Source organism: Nesoenas mayeri (genome assembly GCF_963082525.1).
Source record: "Nesoenas mayeri genome assembly, chromosome: 10".
NCBI lineage: Eukaryota > Metazoa > Chordata > Aves > Columbiformes > Columbidae > Nesoenas > Nesoenas mayeri.
Window position 1 is genome coordinate 19,572,600 of NC_137560.1, and position 17,806 is coordinate 19,590,405.

The 17,806-nt window shown below is 39.7% G+C and overlaps 1 protein-coding gene across 1 annotated transcript in view; it reads right to left on the reverse strand.

Annotated features, from left to right (window-relative positions):
• The window catches only part of PRKAR2A (protein kinase cAMP-dependent type II regulatory subunit alpha), a 50,855-nt gene that overhangs the window by 8,531 nt on the left and 24,518 nt on the right, over positions 1-17,806 (reverse strand). The window contains exons 3-6 of the mRNA XM_080350472.1: positions 6,161-6,213; positions 4,541-4,624; positions 2,701-2,807; positions 592-745 (exon numbers count right to left, since the gene is read on the reverse strand). Of these exons, the coding sequence (XP_080206598.1) occupies positions 592-745; positions 2,701-2,807; positions 4,541-4,624; positions 6,161-6,213 (398 nt within the window). The remainder of the gene's footprint in view (positions 1-591; positions 746-2,700; positions 2,808-4,540; positions 4,625-6,160; positions 6,214-17,806) is intronic.

Below are 17,806 nucleotides of genomic sequence, written 5' to 3' on the forward strand. Positions count from 1 at the left end.
AAAAGCAACGCTGCCATTTAGCTTGGTATCTCATAGGTCACGCTGACCTAAGAACCTCTTCCAGGGTAACACAAAGGGACCAGAAACATCGTGACAGTTTGTTTTGAAGGTAAGCAAAACTCTGGGCAGTTTTCCTAGCTCTTCAAATTACTGACATCCTCAAGAAGAAATTGAACACCTTCCCATTCCCCTTAAAGCAGACAAAATGGTAAGAAGGTGAATTGAAAATAAAGAATGTCATTTAGATACTGCTTCTCCTTTCCACAAAATACGTGCATTAATGCCTCCATTGTCCTCTGCAGAATGAAAACAAAACCAGGTGGGTTTTTTTTTTCCCCAACAAAAGCTACAATTACAGCAAATGCAAAATAATAAAGGGACAGATAAAACTAGCGATACAGTTTTCACAGACAAGTTGTTCTAGAAAGGTGGCCAAAAAAATTTGCACAATGGATCTCTTATGCCAGGAGGTGAGAGAACAGATCATGATAAAATAGCGATTTAGCACAATGAGTCATACCAAGAGAAGCACTGGACACGGTGAGTTACTGTTTAAAATATTATGCAGGTGGGAGCAATTCCCTTCCTTACCAGTCCCCAAAGGGCTCCTTCTGTCACAGCAACAATGGTGGCAGCCCTAGGAGTGTTGTACATCAACGCCAGCTCCCCAAAACTGCCGTGATTGTCATAGCGGCCCACACAGCGCGACTGGTTGTCTTTTGCTACAATAATATCATACAGTCCCCTGGAAAACAATGGGATATACACTTTCTGTTAGACAACATTTCAGTACAGATCATAAAAATGGTGTTTTGCTGTTGTACAAATAGTGCTCTTATTGCTGGGTGAGATGGAACATGCTTTATTGAAGACGCAGGTAGAAGTCCAGCGAGTCAAAGCTAAAGACGCAAATGTAGATCAAAACGCACGACAGCAACTGCACATGAAGAAACAGGGTGTGCACTGAAATGCAGCCTTTTTCAAAGTTAAACAAGTGTCTACAACATCCTCAGGACTGTCTTAAGCTTGAGGCTTCAAAAAAATAATTTTAAAATACACCTTGACTAGGCTTGATTAATTCTCAGCTATGGCACCAGAGATCATTCGGGTACTAGTCACTGGCCTAAGAAACTTTACAAAACATGTCACACCCTGGTGAAAAGCAGGTAAGGAACACCTTCCTGGCTTAAAGCAGCTGAACATACACCCGATTACATATAGTTTTCCCCAGAAGTTTAGATCTTTGTCAGAAGGAACAGTATTATCGCCCAGAACATCATTAGCACGCAATACAAAGAAGAATGAACAGCAATGGAAGTAGAAATTAGGAATCACTGCCCTGCATACATCTCATCTTTGCAGAGCTGGTGGCTCTGGCTCCCCTGGGCTCTGATCTGCACCTCACTCTTATTCGCAACAGCCTGGTCTCCCCAGTGAGCACAGCAGGAGAAGGAACCTGCCCTGTCCAGCCAAAGACACAGGACTGGGCTGAGGCAGATAAACAAGTGTAGAAATGGAGCACTGGTTTAAAATGGGGTGGTATCATAGAGGACAGGGGAACAGGTATAGGGTCAGAATATAATTGAGGTAGCCTTATGTTCTATAATTCCACTAATCAGAGGGGGGAATGTCCTTAAAATGAACGAGGATCACTTAAAATGAACGATTTCTAACCTAGAAATTCTTAGGCAAATTCCATAAACACAGCAGAAACGACAATTCAAAAGGCAACACGTTATCTTGAAGAACTGCTCTGAAAGCATTTAATACAATATTAATGGTGCCATTATTTCAATGATAAGGAAGATATCAGTACATCACAAAACATATTTTCCTAAGATTGTGTTCATAATTCATCACTAAGCTGTTTAATACTACAGGCTTTACAGGAGGAAATACATCTGTGTCCTTAACTCTTCTACAAATTCGGCAATTAAAAGTACCATTAGCCACAATTTCTTCCAAAAGGCTAAAAGATACTCAAAATGTGCATGTGCACACATATCTATCATATGCCTGTTGCACATACATATGATCTACAAAATTATCATGTGAATTTGCTTGATGTAAGAAATTGCAAAACGGCACCTTAAACTCCACAAATACAAGTCACACAACGAACAAAAGCAAAGTAACCACAAGTCTCTCTAAAGTCAGTGATCAAAGCTAACTGGACAAAGTCCAAGTTGTTCCATGGTAGCCACTACCATGGAGTTTTATTTCCCATACTCTCCTGCCCCAAAATATTCTCCTAGCCCTTTCTTTGCTATATGTTTTCTATTGCTGCTTTTCTCTCTCTTGAGAAAAAAACACATCCTGGTCTAGATACAACACGTAATACAGCTGCTTTTAAGCTATGCACATGCTGATGGGCACAAAACCTGAACTGGACAAATCACAGGCAAGCTCATGCTGCAGCCCTTTCCTCAGACAAAGTGGTAGTTGAGTTTTTATGCAGTCACACAGAATGTCTTAAAACTCAGCAGGTTTGAAATGTCTGCCTCTGTCAAAACCAACTGCCCTGGGCACATGATCCAGAAGTCTATGGAGGCCTAAAGGGGAAAATGGAAAGATCAAAGGAAGAGGCAATAACTGCAAAAAGGACGTTTCCTTCAGAAACTGTCCTGCAGTAGCATTCCCTGCCAGGTCAAAGAACCTGAAAAGAAACACACTCTACATTTCAAAGGCACAGCTGCTTACCGCTCGATGACATAGAAGTTGTCTCCGTCATCCCCTTGGTCAATCACATGTTCCTGAGGTTTCACCTTCCTCTCAAACATGGCATCAAGGACCTGAGACAGCTGCTCCTATAAAATGAACAGGATGAAAAAATAATTTAAAAAAAGAAAAGTCTCAGAAAACACACCTTAGCATTACTGCTGGACAAGGGTGAGCTCATTCTATCTGAAGAGTGAAGTGCAACATGCACTGCATTATTTTTACTGTATGCAAATACAAGTAATATTGATATTAAATGCTGACTTCCATTAATATCTCACTTGTTTCCAGCTTATTAATATAAGTTCAATAATGCAGACAAACACGGATACTTTCATTACAGAAGAGCTATGATCTCAAAATTATATCCAAACGGCTTAACCCATGCACACCATTTCAGTGCCAAAGCACAGGTGTACAGCAAGCTCCCACTTGGGATAATCCAACACAGCTTCACTGCAATGGATACATATTGACTTATGTCAACAGCACATATATTTAATAATATGTATGTATGTCTAGAAACTGTACCGCAGTTTATTAGTAACTTATTTGTACTGTCATAATCTAAGAGCCCCAGTCATGATCAGGACTGTACTGAACAAGACTCCATACAAAGAGAGGTATTTCCTTAGACAGTCTCTGGCTTAGAGAACCTGGAAGTCCAGCATAAGATGAGATCAGACCAGTACAGATGGGGAGCACACACAGAAAATGGGATAACGCTGGTCTGCACAGCAGACTCAAGCTAGGTTTGTCTGATGGGCCATGACTAAACTGGTTTTGTAGGCAGCCCAGGCAGGGAGGCCATGAAAGCCAGGAGAGACGATGCCGCAGTAACGCCTGGTCTCGACGCTGAGCTGCTTTACCACCTTTGTTATTCCCAAGTCCATTAACAATAGACTTTCACTGCATTTTCAGTGACCATATGTTCAAAGTTGAAGACACAGATCCCAGCTGAGTTTCTAAAAATATGCTGCATGAATACGCCAACTAGTCTTTATGCTGCTAGATACACTCGAAGTATTTACTGCACTCCTTAAGTTGGGAATAATCAATGCAGCATCTGTAGGCAGCCCTATATCGAAAATACTGCCTATCCTTGCACTGGAATCCTATTTTCTTGTCTTTAAAAAACTCTCCTGATATTTAAACTAAAAATCATTGTATGAAAGCCATTTATTTTAACCACGTATTTCACTGCATGCATTGAAGTAACAGTTGTCAGAAAACACGAAATGCAGATTTTCAAAAGCTTTTTTGAAATGCTGTAACTCAATAATGCTTTGTTTGGAGGGTAAACGGGCAAAAAACTTATTTGAAGTAAATAAAACACTGAGCTCTTCTGTCAATAGAAGGACAAACTTTGTCAGATTTCTGAACTGTAAAAAACCCCCTTGGTTTAAATATGGTTACTGAGCACTTTCAGGGGCCTTGCTGGTAAAGATAACAGTCATTGCTCCTACCCAGCAGAAAATCCAGTTTTAACTAGGATTCTACAAACCTAGGGGAAAAAAATGAGGTGCAATGGTACACAACAGCAAATATTGAAAGATGAGCAAAGGAATTAATAGAAAAAAACAACAGGAAAAAAATTTGCGGAGAGAGGGATTTGATTGTCCTAGTAACTGACAATTTGACGTGCTTGTTTATCTTGTTCATTGACTGTTGATCTCTAAACACATGTCCCAGTCCAGCCTGCATATAATTAATAATTCATGAACTACCACAGTGCAAACAAGTGTCCGGACTGTTACATCGAGCTATTATCTGTACCTACAAAGCACCAATTCCAGTTAAGATTGCCTCAAAATGGTATTACCTGATCAAGGTTTTTGAAGAGCAGGATATCTTTACACGCTTCCTGCAGCCTGCAGCGCTGCTCGTCAGTTTTGGGGTGAACTACCTTTAAAATAAAGTAAAACAAAACTGCCATGACAACAAAGAAACGTGATTACAGACTGAACCTTCAGAGTGAAAAAGCAGAACACAATTTAAGTGTCAAAGTATACGGTTCTTTTTGTTGTTTGCATAAAGAGTATTTATATATAAACATACAATGCAAGACAGAATGAAAGAGACGTAAGAAATACATTAGGGTGACAATTAACACATGTAAAATAAGAGTCAAGGAAGACAAGGATGCCTTTTCCTTCCCCTTCCTTTCTAATGGGGCCACAGATACAGTCAAGGCTTAAACATTTCTAATGGAGGAAAAAGTCGAGTTTTCTAAACTCTGGGTATATTAGTCCTATTAGATTTACTGTTGGCATACAGGTAGTTTATGAGATTTATGATACATGCGTATTTCAGTGCATCTAATAGCAAATGTTATCTAAGAAGTGTATTTTTTCAACAAAATTACTTAAATCAAATTTTGCTGTTTGAGGGATTTTCTTTCCCAATTATAAACATTTCATCAGTTAAAGGAACCAACACTCACTGTGTCATAAAAACGTTTATTTAAGTGCTTGTTTGGGGATAATTATGAAAATGTATCTAAAAAATACTAATTACCTCATATTTACCATGTTAACTATATTTCTGGAATAACAAGAATTCCAAACAACAGTTACATTAGTACGCGCTTCTAAAAACTCATTGTCCAAAGTTAAGCAGATTTCAGATCCTTGTTGTAAAAGAAAACTGAATATCGAATCAGCAGTCAGTAAAATGAAGAATTTTGATGGAATAAATGTATCCAGGTTTACAAACATCTGGATGATCAGACACATCCAGAGTCTTGTTTTTCCCTTTTAATAACATTTTATTTATGAAGTATCTTCTTTTGAAAGAGAAATTAGACTAGACTTAGATTTTCATTGCAGAAATGTAAGCATCCTTGAGATGGAATCTGCAAATGGAACACCAGAAATTTAGAGAGAAAACAGTGACCCTCACCAGCCAGGCTACAGGATTTGCTCACATAGAAGCATCTCTAAAGAAAAACAACCATAATAGTTGGACTTGCATTTCCTAGAAACTCCCACTTTTCAAGAACAATAGAACAACAGGTGGCTACAGTCTCAAAATATTTGAACGACTACCCAGGCAGAACACTTTGACAAGAAAGGCAGTAAAAAACATCTGAGGAATTTTAAGCAACCATGAAGAAACAGCTGTGGTAAAGCTTAACTAACTATTCACAACAGCATCGATGCTCTAGGAATTGCCTCAACAAGCCTCTAAGATAATTGAGGCTGGAAAGATGGTAGACTTCAGTGCAATCCTCAAGTCCTTTGAAGTAAACTTATATTAAAGCTATAGTGACTAAAAAAGTGCGTGAGACAACACGGCCCTAAATTTCAGAGCAATGTCGCTTTGTCAATGTCGGCGCATCACAGTCGCTCAGAACGAACGCGCGCGTGGAAAGGAGAAGGTGACGTACAGACATCTGCCTGTCACACTGCAGAGGAGCCTGATGCAATCCACTCATCCTTACCCTTTGTTCCGTGTCTTCCTCCTCCTCATCGGGGTTGAAAGCCTCGGCACAAACTTGGAAGACAAAGAGAGAAGAAATTACTAAAAAGAAGCAATCACACGAGAACATCAAACAGATCAAGTTTAAATTCCTTTCTTCTGTATTTTATTTTCCTGCAGGGAAAACAAGATCACTTCTGTTTTTATGTTGTTACAGTGTCAGAAGCTTAAATCCTATCTATTCTCTGAGCAGGCACAGCATGGCTGTTCTTGAACTCTGAAGTACAAAGTCTGTAACTTCCAACAGAAAATAACCTTGCCTAGTGAGTGCTCCAAAGCACACACACAGATTACCTTTGGTTTCTTATCGAAGCATAACGATCTCCATTCACATTTATAAACATCTTCTCTAAAAATGCAGTGGAAAAATACTGCAGCTCATTGCTTTGTTCTTTGCAGTGCAATGTATGTAGCAAAACACGCTAAATGAGAAAAGTAGAAGCAGACACGTGGCACTCACTCCACCTCAAGCGAAATTTGCAAGTGAGTGTCTATATGTTGAGGTTCCTTCAATATAGAGAAATCACGTTCACACAGAAATTAACCTGGGAAATGAACAATCAGCTTGACCACAGTATATTCTACGCCAAAAAATGTTTACTTCCCTCCTCCATATGCTCCTGTATCTTAATACATTTGAATAAAATGAATGTCAGGTTGAAATATAAAAACAACTTGAAAAAAAAATACAGAAAGGTTTTTTTGGTTTTGTTTTTAAGTATGAGAACATCTGTGCAAACCATACGCTGTAGTGACAGGAACCAGGCTCCGCCAGACATGTCATTATAAGTACAGGATCAATTGTACGAGAGGCAGCAATAATGGTGAGTTTCTAAAATTTCGTTCTCCAGGTTTACACCATTAAACACAGACACCTTTGGCTGCCAAAAGCCTACATCTCTAGCTCAGATTTCCTTATTAATTTGTAGACATCTGCAGTTCTTACATGTCAAAGAGACCCCTCCATTCCAACTAGCTGTACAGATAAAGTGGGAGTCAGTGCTGTTTTCATCTAGCTCTGCTTCCCATTTTAATAAGGGTGGTCTTCCTCAGGGTATACGCCACTTGTAAGATTTTACAAGGCAACACAGACAAGCGTTTTTCTTTGTACTTTATCCAGCAACCTGACAATACTGAAGACTTGGCAGAACGCCCAGCAGCTCACTGCAATGACATCTAACCACTGAATGGACTTGGAAAGTATCAATAAAAATAAGCAGATTTAAAAAAAAAATAAAATCTAGAAGGCCTAGCATTCAGTAACTTGCAAATGATTTGAAAACGCGTACAGGACTATTGACCTTGTCATCATGTTTTGAAAATTGCTATAAAAATGCACAACTCCAGCATAATTTGCTAGGAGAGACTTGTATATTTTTTTCTGCCTAAAATGTACACATCTTTCCTAGCAAATTAGATTTTAATTCATTTTTTTCCCTGAAGAGGTTGAAGAGACTGCAATACAACACAAGTATTCCACTTAGCAAACCACAATGCAAAAACCCAACCATGTAATCATTAGGCATTAATAAGTAGCTATTGCTCATACAATAAACTCAGTGTCGCGCTGCCGCTTCTGCTTCGCACCATTCAACAATATAGAAATGGTACATTAACAGCGTTCCTACAGCAAACACATGCTTTTTGTTTAACAGAGTGGTTCGCCCACATGCAGGGCAGATCCTTCCCAAAGGATAAACAGCATTCTTCCCCAACTAAAGCAGCAGCCCAGCCCACCACAGTCGGACCATGTCTGTGTTGTGGGAAGGCAGATGCCTAAAAAGCTGCAGAACTGGGGCTGATAGGCAAAGATCCACTTAATATGCGACACAAAGGCACTAACAAAGACAACACAATTAGCATTTCGGGGTGAAAACTTTCCTCCTCCCTCTATTTTACAGTAAGGATCAAAGTCTATTGTAAAAGCTTTGGATTTTCTAATAAAGAACATTTTCTTAGAAGAAAGGCTCCTTGGTTTAAACAGTATGGGTGAAACTGGAGATTTAAAGTATCTTTATTTATTTACAACCAGTAACTAGAGTTCAATTCCTTACTACACACTACAGTATGTATTAGAAACGCACTTAACATGTGTTTCTGACAGTACCTGGCACACAAGCACATTCAAGCTCTGTATCCATGAATTCAAAAATCACCATATTTCATTATATCATTCTACCATTTAAATTCTCAATATTAAGCTGCAAATTAGACTTTGTTCCCACCTCAACTTCAGGGAAGCTATTGCTAAGAATATGCTTTGGAACTGAGGAAATTCTCTTCCAAGATTCCCTTGGGAAAAGAAGTTTAATTACCACAGGTAAGATGATAGTACTAGAGCAAAACTTTACCTTAAAACATGCGGCAAAACAACACAGTTCTCTGCAACTTTAGCATCAAAAGGTTTTGGTTGGGATTTGTATACATAAGTCTCCCCTAATTCATCCAACCCAGTAAGCGCAAAACCAGCTTCAAGCAGCCCAGTAAGGACACAGCCCAGGACTGAGGGCCCTTCCTTACACATGGAAATCACTGCTGGAGCGCTCAAGAACGGGCACCACAGAAATCAAACAAAAATGTGGCAAAAGTGCTACTTCTTCCCATGCTGTCAAGTCCAAAGCCTTCCCATTGGACTTTGTGTTCTTCAGCCTCCTGCCGGGAGTTCTTTTTTCATGTAGAAGGGTAGGGCAGACATTTTGGACTTTGATTGACAGCTCTGATTGACAGGAGTGTTTACTTTCAGGCAGAGCTGTAACCCTTAACGTAACTTATCTGTTGTGGGATGGTTAGAAAAAGGGGAGAGAGACTAAAGTGATTAATTCTGACCTCAAGCTTAAATTAATACTGCGATATGCTGGAAAGCTCTTCAGCCTACTCATAACAACCAACAGCATTTTCCAAATATTTTTAAACATGACTAATGCAGAGAAAAGGCAAACATTACATCAACACCATCCTGTGGTTTACGTCACAATACATCCAATTTTTAATCGGTAAATTATTTTTAATTGGTAAATTACTTGTGGAAGTCTGTACTGGTGAACATACGACATATATCAGTCTTACCTTCAACAGGTTTCATGTTATCTGTGCTTAACAGTGCTGCTTCTCTATTCTTAGGAAGGAAAAAACATTCCTGGAACTACCCTAAAGCCTGCAACCCCTTTTAGAAATCTGTGGCCATTAACTTGACTCCCGAAGGTTCATCATCCACAGGCTGCAGTACGGCCAGTCCCAATGAGAAACCGCTCGATCCTTCATCTTGACAGAGTGAAAATACACTTGCCCAACTATTTTATACACGACTGAATTAAAATATTAACTATTTGAGCATCTCAATAAAACAGGTACTCCAAGGCAAGCTAATTTCTCACAGGATTATCCTGAAGAAATGTGTTGGCAGCATGTTTTCAGACTGCCTGGAACCGCAGGTGGAAGGGATCTCTCTCACGTTCTCCCAGCCCAATCTACCCCCAAAAGGGGAGATATTTGCCGTGCTATCAGGGCGGACTCGGAAACCTCCTCGGGTGAAGATCGCACATCTTTCTGGCTCACCTGCTGCACCACCCTCTTGGGAGAAGGTTTTCTTAACGTGCAACCTAAAGTTCACAAATATCTTGATATAATTTGAAGTGACTTCTGAAATCACACCTTTCCTATGTGAGATTTTCAGCACAGATCTGCCCTTGAGCAAATGCTAAACATGAATGCATCAGCAAAAGTTATATATGAGTGTGACACACACCCCAATTATTTATGTCCAATATTACAGCTATTATCAGCATATATCATGCAGACCAAGTTTCCTTCCAAATCTGCCCACATACTTCAAACAGCTTCGGAACATTAAAAAAAACAGTTTTCAGTTTTAAGAAGCTTCAAGATAAAAAGAAATTCGGGCTTTTATCCTACCATCTATGCTTAGTCTTTCTTAGCTGCTGCAGCTTCTGGTTTAGCTTTCTCCTCATACAGCACCTCCTTTGGCTTTCAAGAACACGCACATCTGTTAACACTTCTGAAGGCTCTGAAATGATACAACTCGATCGCTGCTTTCTTACGCAGGTGCTGAAAGCAATAAAGATCTTTCTAGCTGCAGCAATGACATAGCAGTGGATGGGTGAGGGGGAAGCAAGGGCTGGCGAGAGAATGAGAAGTAACAAGGAAAGTTTGCCAGTACAACTTTGTTATCTTCCTTTATGCAAGCTCTAATCGCTGCCAAGATAATATTGTTCTGCAAAATGTGTTTTGTCAAGATCAAAGTCCTTGCACTCTATGCAAATTTGCATAACAGTTCAACATTTAGCTCCCACAAGCAAGCAAAGCCTTTGTGAGAAATACATAGCATCCCACTAGTTAAGAGATTGCTGTTACTACTTTCAAAATAGTAGCCAAGAGGCTGGACCCTGAAGACCTTCAGACACACGAAAGAGGAGGAAACATTTTCATATCAGATATGAAAACTCTACATTTTGTGTAAGGTGAAAGCATTTTTAAACACAAAATGTCAGGGATTGGAAGGGACCTCAAAAGCTCACCCAGTGCAATCCTCCCATGGAGCAGGAACACCCAGATGAGGTTACACAGGAAGGTGTCCAGGCGGGTTGGAATGTCTGCAGAGTAGGAGACTCCACAACCTCCCTGGGCAGCCTGGGCCAGGCTCTGCCACCCTCACCCCAAACAAGTTGCTTCTCAAATTTAAGTGGAACCTTTTGTGTTCCAGTTTGAACCCATTGCCCCTTGTCCTATCATTGGTTGTCACCGAGAAGAGCCTGGCTCCATCCTCCTGACACTCGCCCTTTACATATTGATAAAGATTAATGAGGTCACCCCTCAGTCTTCTCTTCTCCAAGCTAAAGAGCCCCAGCTCCCTCAGCCTTTCCTCACACGGGAGATGCTCCACTCCCTTCAGCATCTTCGTTGCCCTGTGCTGGACTCTCCAGCAGTTCCCTGTCCTGCTGGAACTGAGGGGCCCAGAACTGGACACAATATTCCAGATGTGGTCTCACCAGGGCAGAGCAGAGGGGCAGGAGAACCTCTCTGACCTACTAACCACCCCCCTTCTAATACACCCCAAGATGCCATTGGCCTTCCCACCCACAAGGGCACAGTATTTCTGTTGTTATTGGAAGAAGTGGCAAAGAAACACTTTGTCATATTCTCTTTACAATTTTGGATAGCACCATCTGTACTTCAGAGTGAAAACCTATTCACTCATCTTTATGAGCCTGCATCACCTCCAGCTGATCCTATGAGACTCAGTAATGAAAATCCCCCCAGAGTGGTACACACAGAACTTTCCTCGTTATTTATTCAGATCAGTAATCTTGCACTATGTTTAAGGCACTGTTCTTCACTTTGGAGTTTGCCAAAGCTTCAAACATTTTTTGCAAGTCTGTCTCTCGAAGGACAGATGTGCAGCCTCTTCTGGGAGCGCAACGCCAGCTGGAAAGGTGACCACTTCCAGTGGCTTGTCATTCCCTCCTTGACAGCTGAGTTGCTAAAGCAGGCACTTCCAAAATGATGCAGTCGAGATGAACTTAGGAAGCTTAAACTGAGCTTATACACAGGTCTTTGCTGGCACAGCTCAATGTGATTTTCTGTACTTCAAGTTTCCTCTCACTTCTGTTGCTGGGTAGCTCCGAACTTTGTGGTTTAGAAATTGCACTTGGTTTGCTGAGTTAAAGATCTCACCACGTCAAAGCAGATGACAGATTCATACCTCAACCCATCAAGTGGGAAACAGAACCTGCACCCATTCACACTACCTGAACAATTTGCACATTTATGACAGAATGAAAAGCAACACTGAAACCTGAAAAACAGTGAAGCCATCTGCAGGAAAATCAGCTGTTTCAGCCTTCAGTTCACTAATGAGAACTGACTGAAATCAAGTGTAAATTTTTAGTCAAAAAGAATGTCATTGCATCAGCCCAAAACTCAGATCTCAGGTCTTTCTCTTTTACATTATGTGCCATATGAAAATCCCCAGATGCAGGAGTACCCACAGCAGTGTCTCTTCATCACTTCATTCTTAATTCTCAGAGGCATAACTGAGACGTGACTTACAATGACTGGGACTTGAGCAAACCCTCCCCCTCAAATCTTTGTCAAATACCAATGCAGAATATTCAAGCACACAACCACCTGCATGCCCATATATGTCAAATCAATTGTAAGGCTTTTCAGTTGAGAAATACTTAGAAATAATGAAGTGGCAAAGGAAAATAATGGATTTTCAGTTCTGGAAACAGCTTCAAATTTTATTAAAAGTTATAAGAAAATTAAAATCAACTCAGTTCTTCACGGGTAGTTTTTCTGCTTTACAGATTAACTACGAAGACACAAAGTCACTGAGCGTTCCTGTGCCAAACCAGCTCAGTAATGGGTAATTTGAGGGAGGAAAGGTGAAAGTGTTCACCTGGCCCACCCAAAGCTTTGCTTACACCCCTAACTCAAATCTAAAATGCCTGTCTCTGTTCAGGTGTCGGTAACATCCACATCAGAGCAGTAAATCCGAGGGCACAGGCAGAGCCGGTTCTGCCCAGGGAGCTGGGGCACTGCAGCTGTTCCAGAGAACGGAAGATCACAGCACTTGCTGTCCTTGCCTTTAGGAACCTCTGCTAACTGTTCCCTCTGTATGATTCCACACTTCCCAGTACTATTGTTATCTAAATCTCCAGCTTGTTTTCTTCCCAACAAATCAAGACAGAAATGTACCAGTTCCAGTGAAAATGGCTTGTGATAAAACAGTGTCACACACTCCTCCTCCACACTACATTTCAGTCATGAGTTCAGAACACATTGCGGAATCCATTATAAATGCTGCCTTTTATGATATTTTCTTTTCTTTGCAGGAAATCCAACTCTACATCCACAGACAACTTTTCTCCCAGATGCATAAGTACAAGCAATAGAATAAGCCCTTTAAAATTATGACAATTAGTTGGCAACTATTTCCACGAGTACATTTGGTTTACATATTCTGAATGCATTTTTCAAGTATTTTTACTAAATTCATATAGATTAATAAAAATATTGTTCCAAGTGTGTATTTAAAAGGCATTATCTTCAGATACAGCGTAAAACAAATGAGACAATTCATTACAGCAGAACAGCCAGGGAAATGATACATCCACAAATTAAATTCTTTTCCCCCTACAGGAAGATTTGGCAAAGTATTTAAAATTACATTTCCCTAGGGACAGATGAGAACTTTCATGATGAAAGACCTAGAATAATAAACAGAAAGTAAATAATCACATTCTCTTTTAGATTTATATCTTTATGTACATATAAAGAAAGCATTACAATGCAGACAATGCTGCTTCAGCTAGATTTTTTAAGAGAAACATAAAGCACTTTTAACTTACAACACAATGCCTTCCTACTAGAGAACCTGCTCCTGGGATCCAGTATGGAAAAATATCTCCTGTCAAAGAGGCAAATTGAGGAGAGGGCATCCTACTGAACCACAAGGAAACTTCAGAAGACCATCCTCAGCCTACATATCTTTATTTAAATCCTCCTACTTATGTGCAATTAAAACAAAAAACTTGTGCCCATGCAGGACAGGAGACAGAATTCTCTTAGGCTCTTCTACTGCTTTAGTATAACCAGATTAACATGACATTTGCCTCTTTATTTTTATTTTGGTTTTGTTTAATTAAACCAACAGCTGTTTATCATTGGATTTACTTTACGTTCTTGCCTGTTGAATGATATAGAGACACAACTTTTACTTAATACCTTTATGTATGAGTTATGCAGACTGCTTCAGCTTATCACTTTATCACTTATCACTTTAAGTGCTCACACGTGGCTAAAGCATCACACCCTCCCACCTCACCGAGCCAGGTGCAGGGGAATAACAGTAATGAAGTTACGAGGCTACTTAATTTTGTAGAGTAAAACACCGGCAAAAATAACTGTATAAAACGCCCCTAGATAATCTAAATACACATTTGTGCAAACACTCTCCTGCACAGCTGGAGAAGCCAAGGGACAAGACAACCTGATTTCACCGAGCTCAGCTGCTAGGGAAGCCACAAGAAGGGCTCCTGCCCTTGTGGTTTCTGTGTCTATTTGTCCCAGCAGAGTCCCGTGTCCCATCAGACACTCGTGTGTTCTGAACCTTGAGGTAACAGGCGAGTCTGCATGAGAAATACAAATAAAACAACAGAAAGCTTTCCATCATGGTAGAGGACTAATTGAAAATAAGAAAGCTTTCCATGTGTCAGCATCAAAGGTGCTCGCCGCTATGACACGGTAACAACCAAATCCAAGATATTGATCCTTAGTTACTAAACAGCAATTTAAAACTTGCTGCTTCTGTTCCCAACTCCCTTTACTACATTTAAACAAAAACCTTAAAATGGCAGCTGAGTATTTTAGAGTTACACATTATTCTTCTATGTGGCGCAGCCTGAGAAATTCAACTGAAGCAAGCTTTATTCTTGCAAGTTAAGAAATCAGACTGCAATGGATAAACACACTGCTGACCTTGTTCAAGCCTTGTAAGAGAGCCTTACCGATGAGATAGTCAGCCATAAAAAAGGTCTCCTGGAAAACATGATGCTACTACTATTTCAGAGCACCCAGCTTCACAATTGTAGAAGTCAGCCTTCTGCTTTCATGATCTTCTGTTATAGCCCATCACATAAATCTCACCACACTTCTAAATGGTTACATAACCCAGGCAGATAAAACCAGAAATTAAGCACCAAAAAGTGTTTACATGCCAGCTAAAAACAGTGATACTGTGTCTCAGTTCAAAACAGCATGGAGAACATTCATTTTACATTCGGTTTACATCTAAACACCCCAAGTCCCAGAAAAGGGCTCAAATATACATCTTCCAAAAAAAAGGCATGTATCTCATAGGCAAAGTTGCAAACAGTAGATAGCAAATACAATCTGAGGAATATAACCTACCTCAGGAATAAAACAGAAAAAGTGTTTTTCCAGTCTAGAAATAAGAAATTATCTTTTTGTTTTCAGACCATGGTCTTTTTTTTTCCCCCAATTCTGATATGTGAATTGCTAAACTTGCGATTAGGCACATAATACTTTAAAAGAACCCCAGCATCTTGTGGAAAGTGCACTGAAGCACCTGTGTGTTAGGGCAAAGCAGATATTCAGCAATGAAAATTACCCATGTCTTTCTGAGGTCTATTGTGACAGAGAACTGAGGGATGTCAGAGTGTTAGATGGCATTTCTGAAATGAATGGTTCAGCAACTTAGATATGATTTTTACAGATTTCTAGAGAATGTCCAAATAGCTTAAAAAGCACGTTACCCCTAATGGAACAAGTATTCTCCATCTATCTGGCAGCAAACGCTATAAAGCTGCTGCGGTTTTGACACAGGACTGTGTGCAGAGCAATGATGTGGAAGCCCCGGATCCCTGAGCTTTGAAACGACTGCGTCCTGTCCTGGCACATCAGCAACTCAAGGAATGTGAAAACCTGCTGTCCCGTCCCTGCGTGAAAATCCCACCAGGCACCCCCATTTCTGAGCAGCTCGGATGTCCCGATGATTGCCAGTAATGGGCAAGGCAGAACTGTTTGATATGGTGCCGCTCATCTTCAGGATGAGTCAACCGTCGACTTCAGTGGCTCACTGAACAAATTGATTTCATTTACAGAAAGAGTCAGTTAAAGCAGTGTGGCAAAAGACTAATGTTAAACAGAGCGTCATCAGTTAGAATTTGTGGGCTTTATTTAGAACCACTTAGTTCTGTGTTTTTCTGTTACAGAAGATGAACAAGTTTCAGAAGGTTGCTTTCCTTCCTAGCACAAATAATAGAGACGTGGGAAAAACGTACATTGACACGCTGATCCGGATCAGGTAAGGGCTTCAGGCTGCCAAGTAGCCGTGTAGAAGCCATCTCCCAGAGCCAAGTCTTGATTTAAGTCTCTCTTTAAATGAGAGAACTATAAAAGTGCTCACAGCACTTTCTGAGACTGCTTTAAACCCACTGTATCTCCTGTAGCTCGTTTTTTAGCAGGTTGACTAAAGCTTTACATTATTTGGAGTACACACAGTCTCATCAAGGCGTTCAGGTGTTAAAAACGACTGAGTGAAGTTTAATCTGAAGTCACAGCAACCTAAACTTGTCGTGAGTGTATTAATCAGGAAAAAAGCATAACATCTATGACTCAGTCTAAAATTTTATATTAAAAAAGGGATAAATTGCTGCTGTATTTATCTACAGGGAAAATGCAAAGCACAACTAACTCCCATCGCTCCACATCTCTATATCACAGCACTACATTTAAAACCACCTTTTAAGCCTGTATCGTATCATTTTGATGTTTTCTCCAGTGTGTTTGCTTTCAGGTTCTCGTGCACAACAAAACACGTAGGAATATTTTAATTTGGGCTTCAATTCACACATTAAAAACCAGCTTCGTTTCAAAACAAAAGCAAAAAAACCCAGCATTTCTCATTCCACCTCATCTCAAGAAAAGAAAATGAAATTCTAACCCATCAAAAAGTGAGAGAATGTAATTTTATTTTTAAAAAAATTATCATCTGAAGGCTGTTTTCAGAAGTATTTACGTATCTAAAGATATGGAGCAGCATCTATATAGGCTTTTTAAAGATCTTTAATATTAAAGATTAGCAGAAGTTAATCACCTGCATCTTTTGCCACCTGAATACTTCTGAAAAACTGGTCCTCACTGCATTAGTGGCTTAATAAACATGTATAGCTATACCTTATACCCTCAATTAATAAGGACTAATTTGAGTTAAGATATTTTACTTCAGAGGAACATCTTTTTATCATTAGGTAACATAAGCATTAAAAATTAAGAATGCATTAAAAAAAGGAAAACGGACTTAATTCTATTCCATTGTAGCACTTATATTCGCACTGAGTAGATTGGATCAGATTTTGTCTGACCATGTACTGCACTGACTTAAGTTTTAAATAAGGATTCTCACTGAGTGTTGTATTTCTCTTTTTGTCATAAAAATCTACCAATTACAAGCAGAATTATTCACAACTGTGCAATCCAAGTAATTGTGAAGTCACGACTGTTAATTTCCAAAAATAAGCTGTTCATTATTCACTGAATGTCAATTACATGCCAAGGATTTTTAAATAAGTCCCAATATTGCAACAAAAAACAAGCTTTTTTCTGTTTAACGAATAATGGTTCAGGCACTTTCTTACAGGAGAGCACCCACACAATTTATCACCACTTTCATCTGTCATCCCACACACTTGGCTTTTGCTCATATCAACATTTTTCAAAATGAATTATTTTCACTCAAGTGATGATATCAGTTTTGCAATCATTAGGGACAGCAAAAAATTATAGAAGCATCAGGTTGCTGAAACAGGCAAGCTGTTTGTGCCATTAGTAAAAATGTGATTTTAAGTCAGAAGTCTCTTACAATTTATCATCTGCCTGAAAACCTTTCAGTAGAAGTTATTATACCATCAGTTTTGAAAGGTGGTGAATAATCAATATAGAAATCCACTAATAGCTGCAAGAGAAGGAATCAGATCATGATTTCCAAGTCACCCTCTGATAATCAGCTATTCTTGTAAGTAGAAAGCAAAGAGAACGGCACAGAGAAAGTCACTCAGTCTTCCTC